The sequence below is a fragment of the Uloborus diversus genome, chromosome 4 (assembly GCF_026930045.1).
Source record: "Uloborus diversus isolate 005 chromosome 4, Udiv.v.3.1, whole genome shotgun sequence".
In the NCBI taxonomy this organism is placed as follows: domain Eukaryota; kingdom Metazoa; phylum Arthropoda; class Arachnida; order Araneae; family Uloboridae; genus Uloborus; species Uloborus diversus.
This window is the reverse complement of record NC_072734.1, coordinates 43347887-43366967: the sequence shown is the minus strand read 5'-3', so window position 1 is coordinate 43366967 and position 19081 is coordinate 43347887. Positions and strand designations below refer to the sequence as shown.

The window sequence follows — 19081 nt, the reverse complement described above, 5'->3', positions numbered from 1 at the left end:
AAAAAAAAAAAAAAAAAAAACTTTTCTACATGCCCACAGTTTGTATTTATTAGTTCTTGAAGAAGTGGGTTAGGATAGTGAAACCAAGGATAGCTCTTCTTACAACGATTTCTTTACTTTATAAGAACAGGCTCAGAAGAGGTTAACATTTGAAAATTTAATACTCATTTTAATGAAGGAATTTTCATATTCCAAATTAATTATTGATAATCATCTAAAGCATATTTTAGTTAAACAAATAACAATGAAATAAATTCTTATAAAAAGTACTATTTAAAAACATAAGCAGAGGTACACAGAACATGTATTTCAAAGATTTTTCAACAAAACAAATAGCTTCCACAAAGTGACATATTCAATCTACTTCAGAAGAACTTGAAGGAGCCCATGGTTTAGGATAATTTTCAATTGTCAATGATTTAAAAACTAGTAAATTTACAGGATAGTTTCCAGTTCCACTAATTTTGTCAATAGATTTAATCATAACTCTATCAACGATGAGTAGTTTACTATTCTCTGGGCTGAATCCTTTGATAAGGTCAACTTCATCACCAGATATTACCTGAAATCAATAACTTAGATCAGTTTGAATTCATGTTGAAAATGTATTATTTATGAATATTAAATGATCTGTAAAATATACACTGGCATATTAGACTCTCACCACCTTGCACAAGCACAGTACTGAGTTACTTTATTTCAGCTTTCTTGATCAATGAAATGTCAACTGAGTATAGCCACAACCCTCCTCAGAGTGGGAAATTATTCATCATACAAATGGATAGAAAGCTGAAGTTGACATATTCTCAATTACTGTATTTTATGTACAAGGCATTTAAAAAAGTATTATTATTATGATATTAGCAGTGCTGAAGTTGGGGGAGGGGGATGCCATGCCCCAAAATATTAGAGGGCGATGTAAAAATAATGCAAATGTCTGGTAAATTGATTTAAAACCGTCTTTTCTTTGTTGTGAGTCTCTCCAAACCTCAAGGTGAGTTCCCCAAAATATTTTTCCCTACTACAGCATTAGCTATTACTAGTTAATAAGAAAACAAACTATTCATTGCATGATAGTACTTCCACAGCAAAACTAACAGACAGTATGAAAAATTCATTCCCAAGACTTTACATAGGTGCTTTTGTTTCTATAATTTGGGGTTTGTTATTTATATTTATTTCATCACCACCTGCCCAGATCTAACCAATGTTGACTATTTAAATACCACCATTATCAATAATTTGAAAAAAAAAAATTAGAAAATGAATATTGATTTAGCAGATACCAAAGGCAACACATTAAAGTATTCTGTAAACAAATTGTTTCTCATCAGTAAGCAGGAGTGTCTATCTGGGGGAGGGGGTCATGGCGCAGACTGCGCCATTGAAATTTTTAGAGGAGGTGTTTTGAGGGGTATTTTTCTCATTTTTAGGGGGCTCTTGCTTTTAAAAGGGGGCTTTTAGCAATATTTAGGGGGTGCGCCCTTTATCTTAGGGGGGGGTCCCCCATGCAGTAAGTATAGTAACATGTACCCTATTTTCCTGCGTATTATCCATGGCGGCCTATAATCCTCAGGTCCTAAAATCGGTCTGAAGAAAAAAAAATCTTCCGTATAATCCACGGATAATACAAGGTACAAAAAATGAAGTTTTGATTTAACATACAATTTTAGCAATTGAATTAAAAACATGAAGAAGTAATAACTTTTAAGGTATAAACAAAATTAATCTAAAAGACAGTGATTTCTTCTTGAAATTATGATTATATTACCTAATAACTAAAAGACAGAGTCAAAGCAAAAGCGTAGCCGGTCTAATCTTGTGCAAATGAAAGCTTCATCCTTAACTGTATGTATTTTATTTTACATTGCCTGAATCGGTACAATGTTACATCTATTCTGATTTCCTTGTTAAATCCGAGTTCTTGTTAAATCAGGGCTTGTTATAAGCAAGTTAGACTGTATAGAAAAAATTATTAGCGTGAGCAAGAAATTTTCACATTACCATGGTTGCTTTTTTCAAAACTGGTTCTTCATTGACTCGTATTCTGGCAGCATAAAATTCCTTTTCTATTTTCCTAATACAAAATTATAACATTCATATACTCATGAAATCAGCACGCATTATTAGCATTTAGAATTATTGAAAGATAAAATCTGAGTAGAAAATAGTCTCAAGAAAACTCATTTAGGAATGAGGTAAAAAAATTTCACTCATGCTACAAAATATGTTTTAAGTTTATGTTAGTATTTATGTTTTCATTAAATTTAATTTAGAAATGTATTTTAAATAAAATTACTTTTTCGAAGTTCCCAAACCAGCTTTCAGTATGGTATCTATTCGTAAAGAAGGCACCATTTTTCGAATAGCATTAGGTTCATCTTCCATCCCTTCTTCTGATTGAATGCTGGAGTAATCTTCATCATCATCAGTATCACTCTCTTCATCCTGGAAAAATGACAAAGGAAAATAAAAATTAACAAATAGATGTTTTGAGAAGAGGAAATAAAACATCCATATTTTATAAATCTAATTAGTTAATTAAAAATCAAAAGGATTATAAAAATTTGGGACTTAAGAACAATCTTGTGTCTATTGTTGGGGCAAACAACCTGGTAGCATTGAGAAGGGTACGCAGATCCTAATCACAGCATCGCAACACTGCCTTGTTAGGTTTGCCCCAACAATAGTGGTTAAGTCTTTTTTTCTCTAAAAAATAAGAATCTACATCAATACAATGAAAGAAATTAACTTTTCTGATTTATATCAAGTACAGTCGAGAGCTTGATGAGAACAAAGATGTTTGGGACCATCACTATCCCAGATATCTGAAATTTCTGGTTTTCTGGATCGCTAAAAAATGTTTTTTTTTGCAGATCCCTTATAAAACTCGAATTACCATAACAAATAAATGCATCTTAAATTATTAAGAAAACTATTCAGAAATGCTTATACATGTCCAAATGTTCAGAAATATTAAATGAAAGAACCATTTAATATGCTAGAAATTTTACACATTCACAACACCCTATAAAGAGAAAAAACACAGAAACACACACAGGTCCAATTTTTTATACTAATGTATAAAAAGATTACCTTGTTTTTTAAGGATCTATTTTTGCAATTACGATAGCTGTTAATTGTTGCTTTAGCACTGAATCAATATCAATAGATATTTGCTTTTTAACTCTTTGCAGCCTTATTACAGTCTTTTGTTTAACAATCCACAGGCTCCATCAACTATCAAAATTTGTGAATTTGGTATTTGCATTTCTCAGTTTTTGTGTAATCACTTTTAAGCTATAATGGTTTTAAGTACCCTCATTTTTTAAGTGCCCTTTTTAAGTTTTGTTCAGGAAAATGGTTTGGCAATTTTGCCCTGTGTCAGATAATTCAATTTTGAAGTTTGTTTTTGCACTAAATTTCAAGAGTTATATGTGAGCAATAAGGTAGGGTCTGGTGGGGAAAAGTGGTCAATGGGGTAAAGTGGTCATACGTCAAATAAATGGCTATAGCTTGGAAATAAATGTTTGAATAAATGAAGAAAAAAAAAATCTGCAATGGTGTATGAATTTTTTTCAAAAGCTTTTGCTGGTTTGTACATCAAAAAGGTTGTGAACAGCTGCTCTATTCAGCATAGTAGCGGATACAAGGAGAGGGTCATGGGCAGGGTTCGAAAATATCTGATATTTTGATCTATATCCGATATCTTCAATTAGTAGAAACTAAAGTCTTCAAAATAGTAAATGTATCCTCAAATCACTCTTGATTTTGTTGAATTATTATATATAAACTTAAAAAAAATTAGTTTCTCTCATTATTTATATCTAACATTTAATTTTACATTTTTGTCAATTGTAATGAAGTTAATTTGGCATTAGCTGTTTTACTCATTTTTCTTCTGTTAGCTACTTTTACAGTTATATGATGCAAAAATAAAAAATATGCATTAGTTAGAGCACAGTCCTAAAACATTTTCTTTTTTACTGACCAACTTTAATATTTAATCAGGCACTTTTAATGTAAATTAAAATTGTTACATTAAAAATGAATATAAAATAAAAAGAAATATTTATTATTTTTCTGTATTAGTGATGCATTAATAAATCAATAAAATATAGTGCATAACATTTTAGCTATTTATAATAATAAATAAACAATATTGCTATGGTTAATATAATTTTATATTGAAAATACAGTTGAAAAAATAAATATCGAAAATATCATGTATCTTCAAAATAAATATTGGATATATATCGTGATATATATCATGATATATATCGACTGATATATATCGGCGAACCCTGGTCATGGTGGTCATGTACCCCCCCCCCCCCCCTTAACCATCAACAACAGTATTTGTCCACGTTGTGTTCAAGCACTGTATGAATAAAATTTAAAATGTAAACGATTTCAGCTGTCTTTTCAATTTATTAATTATTTTTGAAAGTAAATTTTTGAAATTTTTTCTTCCATTGCTTATGAAATTAATTTGTAATGTTTCTGCTAATTTGGAGCCCTATTCCAAACCAATTTCATGCTTTTTATTGACACCCAAGCATTTAAAGAAACTTTTAGAGCCCAAAACTATAGATTTTTTTTTTTTTTTTTGAGCAATCAAGATTGCTAATTGTTTTCATTTGACTGTTGAATGATATCTTTTGATTTTCCCCCCACCTCCCTCTGCAGCAACACCATCGACCGACCCCTCCCAATACTGCTCCTCTAGCTGAAATTGTCTCCATGTTGTATTCTATATCCTGCACACACGCGCATACATACACACACACATGCCTACATACAAACACGTCTACACACATGAACAGCTACTCACGGGCGTACATACATACACTCATACACATGAACGCATACCATACACACATGCGCCCACACATGAACGCCTACACACACATGCGCCCACACAAACACACGCTTGTGATTGTGAAAAACATAATTTGAATTCAAGATGCCAAAAATTCAAATTAATATTACTTTTTTTTTGGGGGGGGGGGGGGGGTGCATAATCGGAGGATAATCTAAAGAGACAATTTTTGGGGCAACATAATAAGCCAATTGTGGATTATAGAATAAACTTTTGATAGCAAAAATTTTCACTTATTTGTCAAAAAATGTAATATTTAATGCTAAAGATTTGTAAAAACCAAACGTTTTTGTAGAAATACATAAAATGCATTTAAACATTGGCACAAACAGAAGAAAAATATGTCACTCTTATAAATAAGAACATTTAATGAGTGAGAAAAATGTGAGAACTATAGTAAATTTTATTTCTAGCTGAACAAATTGCAGCCTTATAAATTAGTATTTTTCATTCCAGAAACATATTTTAATTTGCGATTTAAACAGATTAAAATGATAAACTTTGTTATTGAGTTATGATTTATTAGCCTTGAACCAACTAAAAGAATATTAACTATGAAAATTAATGTAACGTACTTCAATTTCCTTTTTAGGAGGCTTCTTTTTTTTGGAAAAATTTCTTTTGGGTTCTTCAAATGCTCTGTTTGTTAAAGTAACTCTCAATAACGATAACATATTTGTATTAAAGTTACGTTTAAATGAAATAGAATTGCCTGAGTATAAATTTGCTACACTTAAAGAAATAAAACGACGTTTATCCAACAAAAAATTGTATTTTGTAATATTTTTACAAAGTATGCGGAGAGACATTGCAACAATAATTAATTTGTCACACTATTTTAACTAGCGGTATCAATATTAAAAAACTGAAAAAAAAACACAGCCTAAATGTTTCACGCCAAAAAAAAAAAATGAAACCAAAAACGAAAACTTTTTAAAAGGCTGCAATTTTGAAAACAATTTTCTACATCAGCTGAGCACAATGCAAAATGAAAATAAATTCATGTGCTGAAAGCTGAACTTGAAAACAAGTAAAATTATGGCAACCCTAAAAGAATAATGTCTGCAGAAACAAGACAGGGAAAAGATGGGGGAAGCACAGGACTGGGTTCTGTTCGAATGGGCTTACCGATTGAACTCGATGGTTGATCACATGACTAGTGCCGTGAACAACATGATCATGTGCATCTCATCTTGTTTTTTTTTGGTTTTGAGTACCGTTAGAGAAAAGGGATTTGAAGTTCTCTTCCGAGGATTTTTTCCAAAATTGAAATGGTAGAACGGCAGTTAGGCTATTAGATTATGTTTTGAGTAGTTAATAGTTGTCATATAATGATTGGTGATTTTCTAGAATAGGTAGCACGAGGCAAATAAAAAAAGAAATGATGACTAGGATACAATAATAAAAACAAAGCTTTTGTAGCCAATATCCACCAGCGCACTTTTATACAGGGGTGTCCATCTGGGAAGGGGGTCATGGCGCAGACTGCGCCATTGAAATTTTTAGGAGATGCAAATGCAAAATTTAAGCTTAATGCAGGATTGAAATTTTAAAACAAAGGATTTGAGAGTCAGCTACAGTGGTTTGTGGAGCATCTTTTTTTTTAGCAGAACCGTTCAATATTGCGTTTAAAAATTATTTAAAAAAAAAAATGATCTAAGAAGGTTTGTGTTTATTTTGATAATTTAAAACACTAGCATAAAAAAATTGTTAGAAGAAACTAAATCAAACTCAGAGCACAAAGAACTTTGATTTCTCACAGCCACATATAATGATTATATTATGTTAAAATTAAAAGGTATAGTAAAAATAGAAAAGTTTTAAAGTTATAGTTTAAAAACTCCAAATTGTAGTTAAAAATTACAATAATACAAGGGAAGGATCAGAAAAAAGAGTCTAACTAGTCTGCAAAAATTTCGAAAGGAAAAAAAATGGGTATTTATACAATTTTGATAAAATGTGTGAAGCAAATCAACTTATTCTTTGCTGTGTTTCAGTTTTTGCAAAAGGAAACAAAAAATTGGAGCAGGGAAATCTTTTTGGAAATCATCAATATTAATTTTGAAAAGAAAAAAAATTGAAATCATTAACAAAGTAACCTACTTAGCAGTGGCGGCTCGTGCCTTGAAAATTTTTTTATAATTTGATTTTCTTAAAATAATTATTTGTGCCAAAAAAATAAAATAAATTCATTTTAAACACTGGATAAGCTACAAAATATTTAAAACTACTAAGTAAACCATGAAAGATATTAATCTCATGTTTATGTTCATGATTGCTGGCAGGGTGATGCACTTTCACTCCCTGACTTTCAAAAATAATATTTGCATAATTAGGAAGGAAAAGCTACAAAAGACGTAACGAAAATTATTAATCTCACGTTTATGTCCAGTACGCTTTCCGACTCTGCAGTACACGCCTCCCTTGCAGCACCGATCAGGGGGCTGCAGGGAGGCACTTTCACCCCCTAGCTTTTCAAAATAAATAAATAAATTTTAAGAAGCAATATTAATATAATATTTTTAATAGTTATATTATTTTTAATCCTCTAATAACTAATTATTTTGAATGAGTAAAATTAATTTTATTTTAAGCAAGACCAAAATACAAAAGCGCAAAAATCAGAGAAATAAGTAAAAATTATAAATTAATTAACTTTAACAAAGATGAAAATGCATCTCAGTAATCGCTTTAAGATAAATAAAATAAAAGTAGATAAACTAGATTAAAATAATAAATAAATAAATTAAAATCTAGTAAAAACAAAATTCTTAAGTGAATTACATGCGGGTGTATCCTTTTGCATATGAATCTACCGGCGGCCATGGGCCAGATTCAGAATTTTTATGCAGACTAAGTTAAAAAAATATCGAACTTTTTTTATTTTCTTCAAATTATTGATAACTTGTCACATTTTCCTAAAAACTACATGAACAGTAATTTTAAAACAAGTAATAATTTCTGTGCAACAATGGGAAGGCATATTTTGAAATGAAAAAACAAACTTGTAACGATAATCCACATACGTACATGCAATACAACACACAATTGGTGCAACTAGAAAGTATTTTTAAGGGGAGAGGGGGGGGGGCGGAATAGTAAGGAAAAGCAATTTCATCAATTTGATTCGCTCATCAAATCTCTCAATTTTCAATCTTGTAGTTTTAAAAACGCAATTTCAGATGGTCTTTGATGATGTTAGGGGAAAGAACGGCACAGCGGAATTCACTTTTTAGAAATTGAAGCCTTAAAACGCTGTTACAGGCCATATTTATTGACGTTGGTAAGGAATGGAGCTCCGCAGGGCTTTTCCCGATATTTTTGTAAATAAAAAGAAATCAATTAATCCTTCCCCCTTCATTTTTTCGAAACTGCTGTTACACAGCAACTGTAGACAAACTTGGAAAAATTTTTACAAGAAGGGGTTCTGGAGCTTGCCCCTTTAATTTTTTTAGAAATTTAAGTCCAAAAAACTTAAGCACAATATTCTATGATATTATGAGGAGGGGTTTAGAAACTATTCCACTTAAATTTTTCCATAAATAATAATACCCGCAGATAATACAATGCAAAAAAAAATTTAAAAAATAATATATTATTTTAGCAACTAAATTAAAAACGTGAAGAAGTAATAACTTCTAAGGTACATTAAAAACTAATCTAAAAAATAATGATTTCTTCTCTAAATTGTCATTATAATATGCTAATTACTTGAAAGCAAAGATTCAAGAAAGGAGCAAACAGTATAATCTTGCGCAAATGAAGGCTTCTTCCTTTATTGTATGTTGTTCATTTACATAGCCTGAATCGTGTAATAAGAGCATTCAAGACATGTGAAATAAACAACATACAAGCAGGGCGACTGTCTATGTGAATCCTGCTGTAAATATTGAGGTTGAATGCGCTGGTGTTCGAGGGGGGAGGGGGGGACCACACAGATAATCAGCGGCAGCGTAAAATCCGCACCTTATCATTTTACACTTTTTAAACAGGTAATCCATGAATTATACACAAGAAAACACTGCAAATCCTTTTTTTTTTTCATTTTAAGCACGTACGCACAAAACGAAAGCAAATAAAAAGTTATAAATTTTTGTCTGAAAAAAGCAAGGGGGCCCGGGCCCCCTCCCACAAGCTGCCACTCAACAGTGGGATTAGCAATAATACAGAAAGAGATGATTGAAAAAAATATTTATAAGAATTTTTAATTTTGAAGCAGGGTTGGCAAGGTTTTGGACAGTAGGGTAAAAACGACGGTATTTACCGTGATTTTTACCGTCCTGTACAAAACCATATTTTCAGAGAAAATGTATTTTGCGAGAAAATATCAAAAAGAGAACAAAATGTGTCAAAGTGATTGTTTTATGTTGAGTATTTAGTCAATGTGAACATTCAAGTATAAATATATTTGTAACTTATTTATACAGCTGATTATAATTTAGTTACATAAAAGTTGAATTCTTCAATAAAAAGTTTTTTTTTTTCATACTAGTAACTAAATTTTTTGACATTTATGTGTGCAAAAGAAATTGTTCAAATATTACTGCTATAAATGACTTAAATTCAATAAATGGACAATTTTTTGTCATTACAGAATGCATTTTATGAAAAATATGAATTTAAAAAAGAAATAGCACAAGTTTTAAAACACACATGCATGTATCTAACCATCAATTTATTGTTCTTTTATCTATGATTTAAAAAATAATTTTTATTAAAACAACATGTAAAACTTATATGCAAAAACCATTAAAAAGATTTTTTTTTGCATCTAATTATTACACATTTAATAACACTTCTTTGAATTATAAATGGAACTTAAATTATTTAACTTGTTAGTGTTGTGAATGTCCTTTCATAACTCTACTGTTACATAGGGAAGTTTTTACGTAATAGAGTTAGTGGCAATTTTTAAAACAAAATTTTTTTTAAATGAACATTTTGAAGAAAAATAATATCAAATACTCATTAATTAAAACTCATTAATTTTTATATTTATGCATTAAGAAAATATTGAAGTAAATACAAATTGATTAGACCCCCTTTAGCTTTAGCATACTTTTGGACAGTTTTGAAGGGTAAAAACCACCTGTCCTGTTCTAAATCAGTTTCGGACAGTCCAAAACCCAACCTTGAAGACTTGCAGGAAAAAGAAATAAAAAATAAAGCACCTCGTCAAAATAATAAAAAATTGTTATTCAAAATTAAGCACTTTGAAGGGTACTTTGTAACAGAGCACTAAAATAAAGCATTTTCACGGATCCGTGAGAACCCTGATTACACATTGCTGTTGAGAAGCTTTAAAACTGAACAAAATAAATATAAAAATAAATTAACCACAAAACTTGGAAAAGAAATATTTTGATGAATGAGTTTGTTTTTCTTCTAATTTTTGCAGATCGATTTTATTGAGTAGAATGTAGGTGTACAAAATTTTTTTTTGCATTATAATGGATTTCATAGATGAGGGAGTAGTTTTGTTTTTCATTATTATATGGCGGTTTCAAGAACAAGGAAGAAGAAAAAAAAATAAAGTAAGTTGATGCTTTTATATGAAATAATTTTTAAAATATAAAAAAGTAGGAGACATAAAAACAGGAAAATAATGGTAAAAATGATGTTTTATTACACATGATTTTCTGGAATTAAACAAGTGCTATATAAAAGTGAACAATAAAAACATATAAAAACATAATGTACATTAAATTTCTCAAAAACTATGTCAAATATTAAACAACAATTTAAATTTATAAAAGTAAATGACTAAAATGTATTAGTTAATAGATGAGTGGGAATATGGCATAACCATTGGTGGAATTAAAAGTGATTTTAAATCATCATTCATTTGAGAAATATCATTGTGCTCCTTGATCAGCAAATTTATTGTACGAGTAAACTGCAACAAGCCTGCAATAAAATAAATACATATTAAATTATTATTAGGCAGGGATTTTTTACAAAAATATTTACAGTTGAACACCGCTAATACAAAAGGGGAAAAATCCACGAATTTCTTCGCATAAGTCGTTTGTGAATAAGTTAAAATGATACTGCGAAAAAATGCAAAAATTTTATCTTATTAAAAAAAAAAAAACTACCGATTGCCAACTGTTGTTGCTAATACACACATTATAATCAAATTAGCAGCACATTCAGAAAAAAAAAATTATTACATAGAATTGAATGCTTATTGGGGAAAATAAGAGACAGATTATAATCTAACAATGGAAGATAGACATTTCTGTCTCCAAGCATACTGAAATGTTCACAGGTTAACAAGTGTATGTATGTGGTGCAAAAGATTTAACATTTTGTTTTCAACACACAATCGGTCATCTACATCTTTAAAAATGATAAATAATTTCTAAAAAAGAAAACTATAGTGTTTAATTACGAACATTTTCAGTGAAATGAATAGAAATTCTTGTTTACCTTAGCTGAGACTTTCAATTTATAACAAACATTATAAATGAATTTTTTTTATGTACTTAAATAGTAAGCCAAACTTAACGAAAAAAAAATGTTTGTTTTAACCGTGATTTCACTTAAAAGTGATCGTATATTAAGAGAGTTCCAACTACTGTGTTTAAGAAAATAATTTGTAGCTGTGAAAATATTTTCTAGTAAGTATGGAAGGATGGAGATGGACATTGGAAAGGGGGATTGATTTTTGGGAGAGCTACTACAACATTACAAATCTCAAACCTTGTGAGCAGCTGCTTCACTCGTATGAGCCTTTAAGTTATATTCAGGGTCCGATTTAAGGGAGGACAGGCTAGGCTACTGCCCCGGGGCCTCCACAACAAAGGGGCCCCCCACAATAAAATTTTTACAAAATATCCTAACTTTCACGGGTCGAAAGTATCAGATATATACATATGTATCAAAATATTTGGATATATATCAAAGTATCGGATATTTTCGAAAATATGATGATCTTTTCGAACCCTGATTAGGGGCCTCCACTCCTTCGTTGCCCCAGGGCTTCCACACTTCCAAATCTGGCCCTGGTTGTATTTCAGGGGAAAAATAATTTATTAAGGCTTACCTTCACGGTTAGCAGGAAAACCATAATCTTGTATCACTTCCTGCTGAATTTGTGTCGCTAATGGAAAGACTAACTGCATGTATAATAACATGTCGTTTCCAGCATTAATCTTTGCTTCAGTTAATCTTGCTAAGTTATCTGGCAAGGAAAGAGCTGCAATAATGTCTTTGAGGGCAGCTAAAATAAAAATTAATCAAACATAAGTTTTTACAAATTATTTGAACTTTCATTTTTATACTTCAATAATTCTGAATGACTTAACTAATTTTCAACATTTTCCATAAAAAGTTTTATACATTTTTTTTAAAATTAAAATTTAAAGTGAAACTCCAGCATTTGTCTGCCTCTCTTTTCGTACTACTTGTTATTTGTCCAACTTGTTCAAGAAAAATTGAATTCCTCATTTGTACGCTTCTTCCTTACTTGGACAGCAGCACTTAAAAGAGTTGGTTGAAGACCACAGAAATGAGCAGACAATTGAAAAACTGCATATGGATTAGCAAGAAGAAGTGGTTGAAGAGCTTTCTTCAGGTAAGAAGTAAGAGAAGCATTTCCATAACAGAAATTAAAGAACTGTGTTACCACTGTATGAAAACAGAATGGTGAAAAAGTGTGGCATCACAACATTGCTGTGGTCAACAAGAGCATCAATTTGCTCAACGACAGACAACATTGGATAGGTTTTTAGAGGTTCTTCTAGTGAGAAGAGACAAAAGAAATAACACTTGAAAGACAGTTGAAAACACCAGAAGGACTGTAACTTGATACTTTTGTCGAAGGCGATTCCGTTCCAAATAGTAACATCAACGTCTCCCTTCCTCCTTTCTACTTATGTGATAAGCTCATCTCAGTACAAGCAAAGTATAGTTCAAGTTTTATGTAGTTATTTCATGTACAGTACTGTGTATTTATTGTTGTTCATAGGTTTAAATATCAGCAATTATCTGTGGTCTGGAACAGATTAATTAAACTTACATTTTATCTTCCAAGTAAAATGATTCACCTTTTAAGCTGCCTTACAGTGTGCCTGTATGTAGAAATAGCAAGATTCCACTGTATTAATCAACTTTTGCTAGAATTCCTTAAAAGGGTAAAAAGCTTGACTTCTAACTAAAGCAGAATGCATTATACTGAATGAACTTGCTTACATCATACAGTGAAAAACATTTAAAATAAAACTGAGGATACTCGATATTTTTTCGTGTTAAAAAGAATTTTGTGCTAAAAGCTTTGTATTAAATTGCAGTGACTATTGTATCATTTGTATCTGACCATTGTACCATTTTGTGTTAATCAATTTTTCTTGTTAAGAGTTTTCGTACTCGATTTATTCCACTGCATATGATAAACCAGGCATTCCCAACCGCATACACGCGGGCACCAATGTGCCTGCCGATTGTTTTACGTGTGCCGGCCACTGTATGACAACGATAAAAATATTTCCGTTTAAAGTTAATGCTATGTAAAACGTTTTTTAATTTTATTATTAGCTATAAAAATTAGAAATGACATTCAACACGGTTAAAATCACACAGCAAAATGCCACCGATCGTCTCTGAAAAGCACTTTTAACTATTTCATATCACCAAGACAATGGACATCTTTTTTGCTAAGTAAATGTGACCGAGCCATCTACATTAGAGTGGTTCAAAAAAATTTTTTTTCTGCTAGAATTCAGGACACCCCCCATTTTTTAAAGACTTACTAATAGTATTATGCTGTAAAAGTTTTAGCTTCTTACTCATATTTTAAAAGGGTGCTCAGTGACCCCTTCATTTAAACATAGCATAGAAATGCTACAAATGTAGAAACATTTAATTTCCCCAGCTGTTTTTTCATAAATAATTATTTTATTGCAATGTATATGCATATTACTAGTGTATATTATAATAGGTAGCATTGTTTTTCCAATTCAATGTATTTTTTTAACCCACCTCCCTATACTAATGAAGTTTGGGGGAGGGGGTTGAGCACCCTCTTTCAGTTAAAATATAGGAAGCTAAAATTCTTTCAGTACATTACTATCCCCAAGTCTAAAAATATTTTTGGGTGACCTGTTATCTGGGAAATTTTTTTTTACGTGTATTTTCGAACCACCCTTACCTGTTGTGGGAGCTTTGGCCACTAGACAGCGCCCCGCTCTGTTGATGTATGCAAACGCTATCTGAGTGTGTGGCTATTCTCTTGTGCAATCCTCGCATCTGTGTACTTGCTGTGAGCTGTAACTCTGTCCAGTAATAAAATATCTATGTGCTTACATCATTAGTCTTCAATGAAATACGAAGCACCCTCGCCTTCGAACCCCTCAACATTATCTACATACATATCTGAATTTGTTCAATTGACAGGAGATAAGGAAATAGAAACTTTTGGATCTTTAAAATAACATTGTTCTTAATTTATATCAGATGAGAAGTTTTGGAATATAATTAATAGAAAAAAAATTTCCATTATTAAAAATTGCAGCACATAAAATGAAGTTTATCATATTGGTGTGAATTATTGTTTTTGATGATCACAGGTTGATATTTATGGTATATTACAGGTTGACATGAAATTGGACACTTGCTTATAAACAGGAATATCACCCTACATTCTAATTACGAAGCAATGACATTAGGCATACTGATTTTGAATATTTATATTTTTATTAAGAATTTTTCTACATTGCAGGTTTTGTTTGCATTGCTCAGTAATTATTTATTTTGCACAAGAATATGATAATATTTGTTATAGACACATTGGTCCACTTTGCAAGGTCAGGTTGAAAAATTAATGTATTAATGAATAGAAAATTTTTCAAAAAAAAAACTGGGATGATTAGAAATATTTAATAAACCTTATAACAGAAAATCAAAATACTCATTTAATTTTTTTAGAAGATAAAAAATGAAAAGCAGACCAAAGTGCCTTGGTGTTCTCTCCCTGGTTGTATCTCCCTATAGTTAAATATCTTTCCATGCATTTATGCAAGAAGATAATTTGTCCATTTTATAAAAAACTGTAAGCACTAATATGAGGTTCACTGTCCCCTAGTTCAGGGTTTAACTTGCATGGGAAATTAGCTCCTTCACTTCTTTTCAACTCTCTCTTTTACATTTCTGAAGACTATAACAGGGGTGCCCACTCGAGAAGGGGGAAGGGGTCATGGTGCTAGGGGGGTCCCTGGGATTATGAGGGTGGTGTGCTCCCTTGCCCTTAGGGGGGAGGGTAGGCACCCCTTACTATAAGGCTCCTGTGCTTCTTTTGCTAGAAATAAAGCATTGCTCTAGTTAATAATACAGTAGACTCTCTCTTTATGCGGCGGTTTCATTCTACGAAAATTAATAAATTAAATGCCGTGTTAAAATAGGAGTAACTTCATTCTAGTGGTACATGAATACATCATAATTTTTACCTCTGTAGTTATTTGCAGGGCATTTGCAATTCATGATCACTTGTAACATTTCCATGACACCATCTTCCCTTACTAACAAATCAGAAAGATATTTTATGATTGTCAAGAAAGAATGGCTAAAAACTTCCATCGTGGAAGTTTTCGACTGTATCATCTATGTCAGTATCCTCTGTGGTTTGGTCCTTTGTCACTTCTAAAACTCCAAGGGCCCCATACATGGGCAAGTTACTTTGGTGACAGGAACAAGGGACCCTTGGAGAGTGATGTCACTTCTAAAAGCTCCCCTTCCAGTGAGCTCTGAATTGTATGAGTTAAAAAACTTTATTTCTGATAAAAAACTTTGAAACCAACAGCAAAAATATCTCCTGTGAGTCAAGGTTGCTTACTGCCACACCAAAAGGCAGTTCATTGCATGTTATCTGCAATCTCTGGAGTAGTTTTTGAAGGAGGCACAAATTTTATCTGTGTAAAATCAAACCTCATTCGCATAGATCAAAATTAAGACGTCAAATCCTAAATAGTGTATATTTAAATCCACGCAAAAGGAGGGTCTACTGTACACCAACAACTTTCACTGTGAAAAATTTGGTAGTATCATCTTATACATTGGTTTTTGAGCACATTTGCTGTCCTCTCACTTTTAAAAGTGAAGGGGCTTCGCCCCTCTACTTTTCTGAGTTTTAAATGAGCGATCAATCGAAAAGTGATAAAACTGATTGATTCAAGTGTTAAACAAAGCAAGAATTTATTTCATAAGGGTGGAATTATTTAGAGAAGGTCATTAATCAACAATGACATTAAAATTAAATTTAAAAAAAAAATTGCCCCCCCCCCCCCTGACTCTCCACATTTTTTGAGGGCACCAGTCCCCTATGGCAGCACTGTTCACAAAAAAAAAAAAAAAAGAAAAACAGCAACCAGCCCTTGGTATTAATTTGAACTCTGAAATCTTAAATTCAAATTATGCTTTTCTTCATAATTATTATTGCGATAGGAGCCATTTAGAGAAACAAGACACATAACAAGTAGGATCCTATCATAATTAGTGATGGGGGAAAAACAAAATTTGTACTATCTCATAATTCAAACTAATGCCTAGGGCTGGAGGCTAGATGCATAGAACATTCGGAACAGGGCATCAGTAAACCTTTTTTTGTTCACACCACTATCTCATCCAGGGTTGGCTTTGTGCCGACAGAAACTAGTTTTTGCTGTGTCAGTGTTAAAAACTGGTTAAAATTGGCAAAAACTTAAAATTGTCTTCAATAACTGAAGTAATTACTGAATGATAGAAATTTAAGTAAATGGAAAATTAAAACTTTATTTCATCATTGTAGAAAATAAAATCCTATGCTAGTGCCTTGATTTAGTTCAGAAAGGGAACTTTTCAATAGCAGATGCTCATAATTAGAGACATACCAAGTAGCACTTTGGCCGAGTACCGAGTTACCGATTACTCGGCCTTTCACTACTCGGCCGAGTTATCAAGCTTCAATTATGTTTTAAGAAGAACCACCGACACACATGTGATGAATTTTGAACTTATTGGAATAGCAGTATAGACCTCCTTGTCTATATAATAGTTTTTAAAACTGAATTCCTGCTGAAATTCAATTAAGCATTATATAAACAATTTTGTTTATGTCAAAAATTTTACAAAAAAATTATTTTTAAAATTAAAAATAAATAAATAAAAGGTATGAATAATCAAGTTGGAATTAAAACAAATTTATACCAATCATAGTTTTAGTCCACCAAACATAAATAATTTTAATACAACAAATGTGCAGGAACACTGCAGACACGTGTTTCTGTCCCCCCCCCCTTTTACAAGGAACGTCTTTTTCAGTGCATAACATGTGAACTAAAGAATGTAAAGACATTCGACAAAAAAACCTGACTTTTGTCGGATGCCTTTAAATCCACGAGCTCCCATTTTGTGCATTGAAAAAGGAATTCCCTGTAATCCCAAAACACGCGTCTGCAGTGTTCCTGCACTGTGCTTTTAACGTTGTTTTATTTCCTTTTATTTTTTAAGCAAAGGTATTTTTATATTTTTTATAACTAATTTTTGTTTGTAACAAAAATCCATTTTTAATATAAAAATTCCATATTTTCTATACTTACCTTTTTTGCATATTTTTTAATAAATAAGTTTTATTAACTTTGGGGACAGTAAAATAAAGATTTATTCCATTGAAGCATTACAAACTTCATTATTCTCAAAATTTAAATTTGACTTATAAATTTTAATTGTAAATGATTGCAGAACATAATGCTTGCTTTTTTAAAAATAAATTTTAGTATCTGCCTTGGACAATATTCAATTTTTGCAACTACTCGGTATTGGCCGAGTATCTGATCAGAATTCGGCCGAGTACCGAGTACTCGCCAAATTGGCCGAATACCGAGTAGTTACCGAGTACTTGGTACGTCTCTACTCATAATATTTGGATTAATCTAACATAGGAGAAAAAATATGGGTGCTTAGGAAAGAGGAGTGACATACAGAATTCTACACGCATTACTGATTGTAATGTGATCGCTTGTTTGCAAAACAAATTTGCCCCATTTTTCTCGAAACTCATTTTTCCAGTCAAATTTTTACCACTTTCCCAGTAACTACATGGTGGACTAATTAAAAAAAAATACAATAGATGAAAGTTTCATGAACATTGCTTGTTCCTCGAGGCATAATAAGTTGAGAAGCTGTTTAGATTTTTGAAACCACCTTTTCTAAGAGGGTCCAAACAATGTAATATTTGATTTTGAATTGTGATAATATTGTAATTAAATTGCGCTTTGGTTTAGAATTAATTAATTTTTCCATGCATTTTCTATCATATATCAATTATTTTTTTGTCATTTTGTGAGTTTTTGCCATGCCGGTTTCTACTGCCACCACAGAAACTTGCCAGCCCTGATCTCATCTTTTGAAATCTAATCAAAGTTGCATAAAATTAAGGATGATGAAAAAATGTGAGTGCAGAAAGGTTAATTAGCTAATATATTTTACATCTATAATTTCGCTGATTTGATTGCCAAAATTTTAAGAAACTTTAATAGTTCCGACTCTAACTCAATTTGGCAGGGCTCTGAACCTGGCTGTCCTTTTAATTTCCTTTAGATTTCCACGAAGTTTTGTTCTTATTTTGAAACAACTGTGTTTATTTTTTATTGGTCTTAACTTTTAGAATCCAGGAAAAACATAGATCTTCACAGCACTACTGTCAACTGCGAGTTATTTATTATTATTAATTTTAAAACAAATAAAGCCTTTTATCAACGAATACTAGTTAATATGCATAATCTTCGGCAGCGATTTCTGAAAATTTTGAAATCCATGACTATTCACTGATATACAGAAAACGTGATTAAAAAATCGTGGTTTACTTTTACTTTAGCATCCTTTAGATCAATCATATGTCATTACACATATTTAATAACAAAAAGGATAGTACAGAAACGACAAAAAAATCACCTTTAGCTCTTTCAGGAGTTAGCACAGGAAGAGCAATAGCCATTCCTGAAGATTAAAAAAATGTTAGCCGAAATTTCATTTAAATTCTGAATTTCGGATGTTTACGTTTTAGAAAGAAAAAACTAATTGAAAATCGAGAGCGTATAGGTTGGATCAGCGGAGTCGACTTAGCCTCTATTTACTTAGGGGAAAATGTAGGGAATTGTAATCAAGTAGTTAACTACTCAGGTTATCCGAAAGGCTGTAAAAGTTGACGTCAGTGAAAATTGAACA

At 31.4% G+C, this 19081-nt stretch overlaps 2 protein-coding genes across 2 annotated transcripts; both read right to left on the bottom strand.

Moving 5' to 3' along the window:
• On the bottom strand, positions 1-5912 carry LOC129219752 (mitochondrial transcription rescue factor 1-like). The gene is made up of 4 exons (XM_054854046.1): positions 5458-5912; positions 2300-2448; positions 2005-2077; positions 1-562 (listed from the first exon to the last, which is right to left on the bottom strand). The coding sequence occupies exons 1-4, from the start codon at positions 5689-5691 to the stop codon at positions 356-358; spliced, it is 663 nt and encodes a 220-aa protein (XP_054710021.1). The 5' UTR covers positions 5692-5912; the 3' UTR covers positions 1-355.
• A 4585-nt stretch (positions 5913-10497) lies between these two features.
• LOC129221354 (protein C10-like) lies at positions 10498-18953 on the bottom strand. Its single transcript, XM_054855825.1, has 3 exons — positions 18809-18953; positions 11931-12107; positions 10498-10789 (listed from the first exon to the last, which is right to left on the bottom strand). The coding sequence occupies exons 1-3, from the start codon at positions 18849-18851 to the stop codon at positions 10656-10658; spliced, it is 354 nt and encodes a 117-aa protein (XP_054711800.1). The 5' UTR covers positions 18852-18953; the 3' UTR covers positions 10498-10655.
• Positions 18954-19081: the final 128 nt, after the last annotated feature.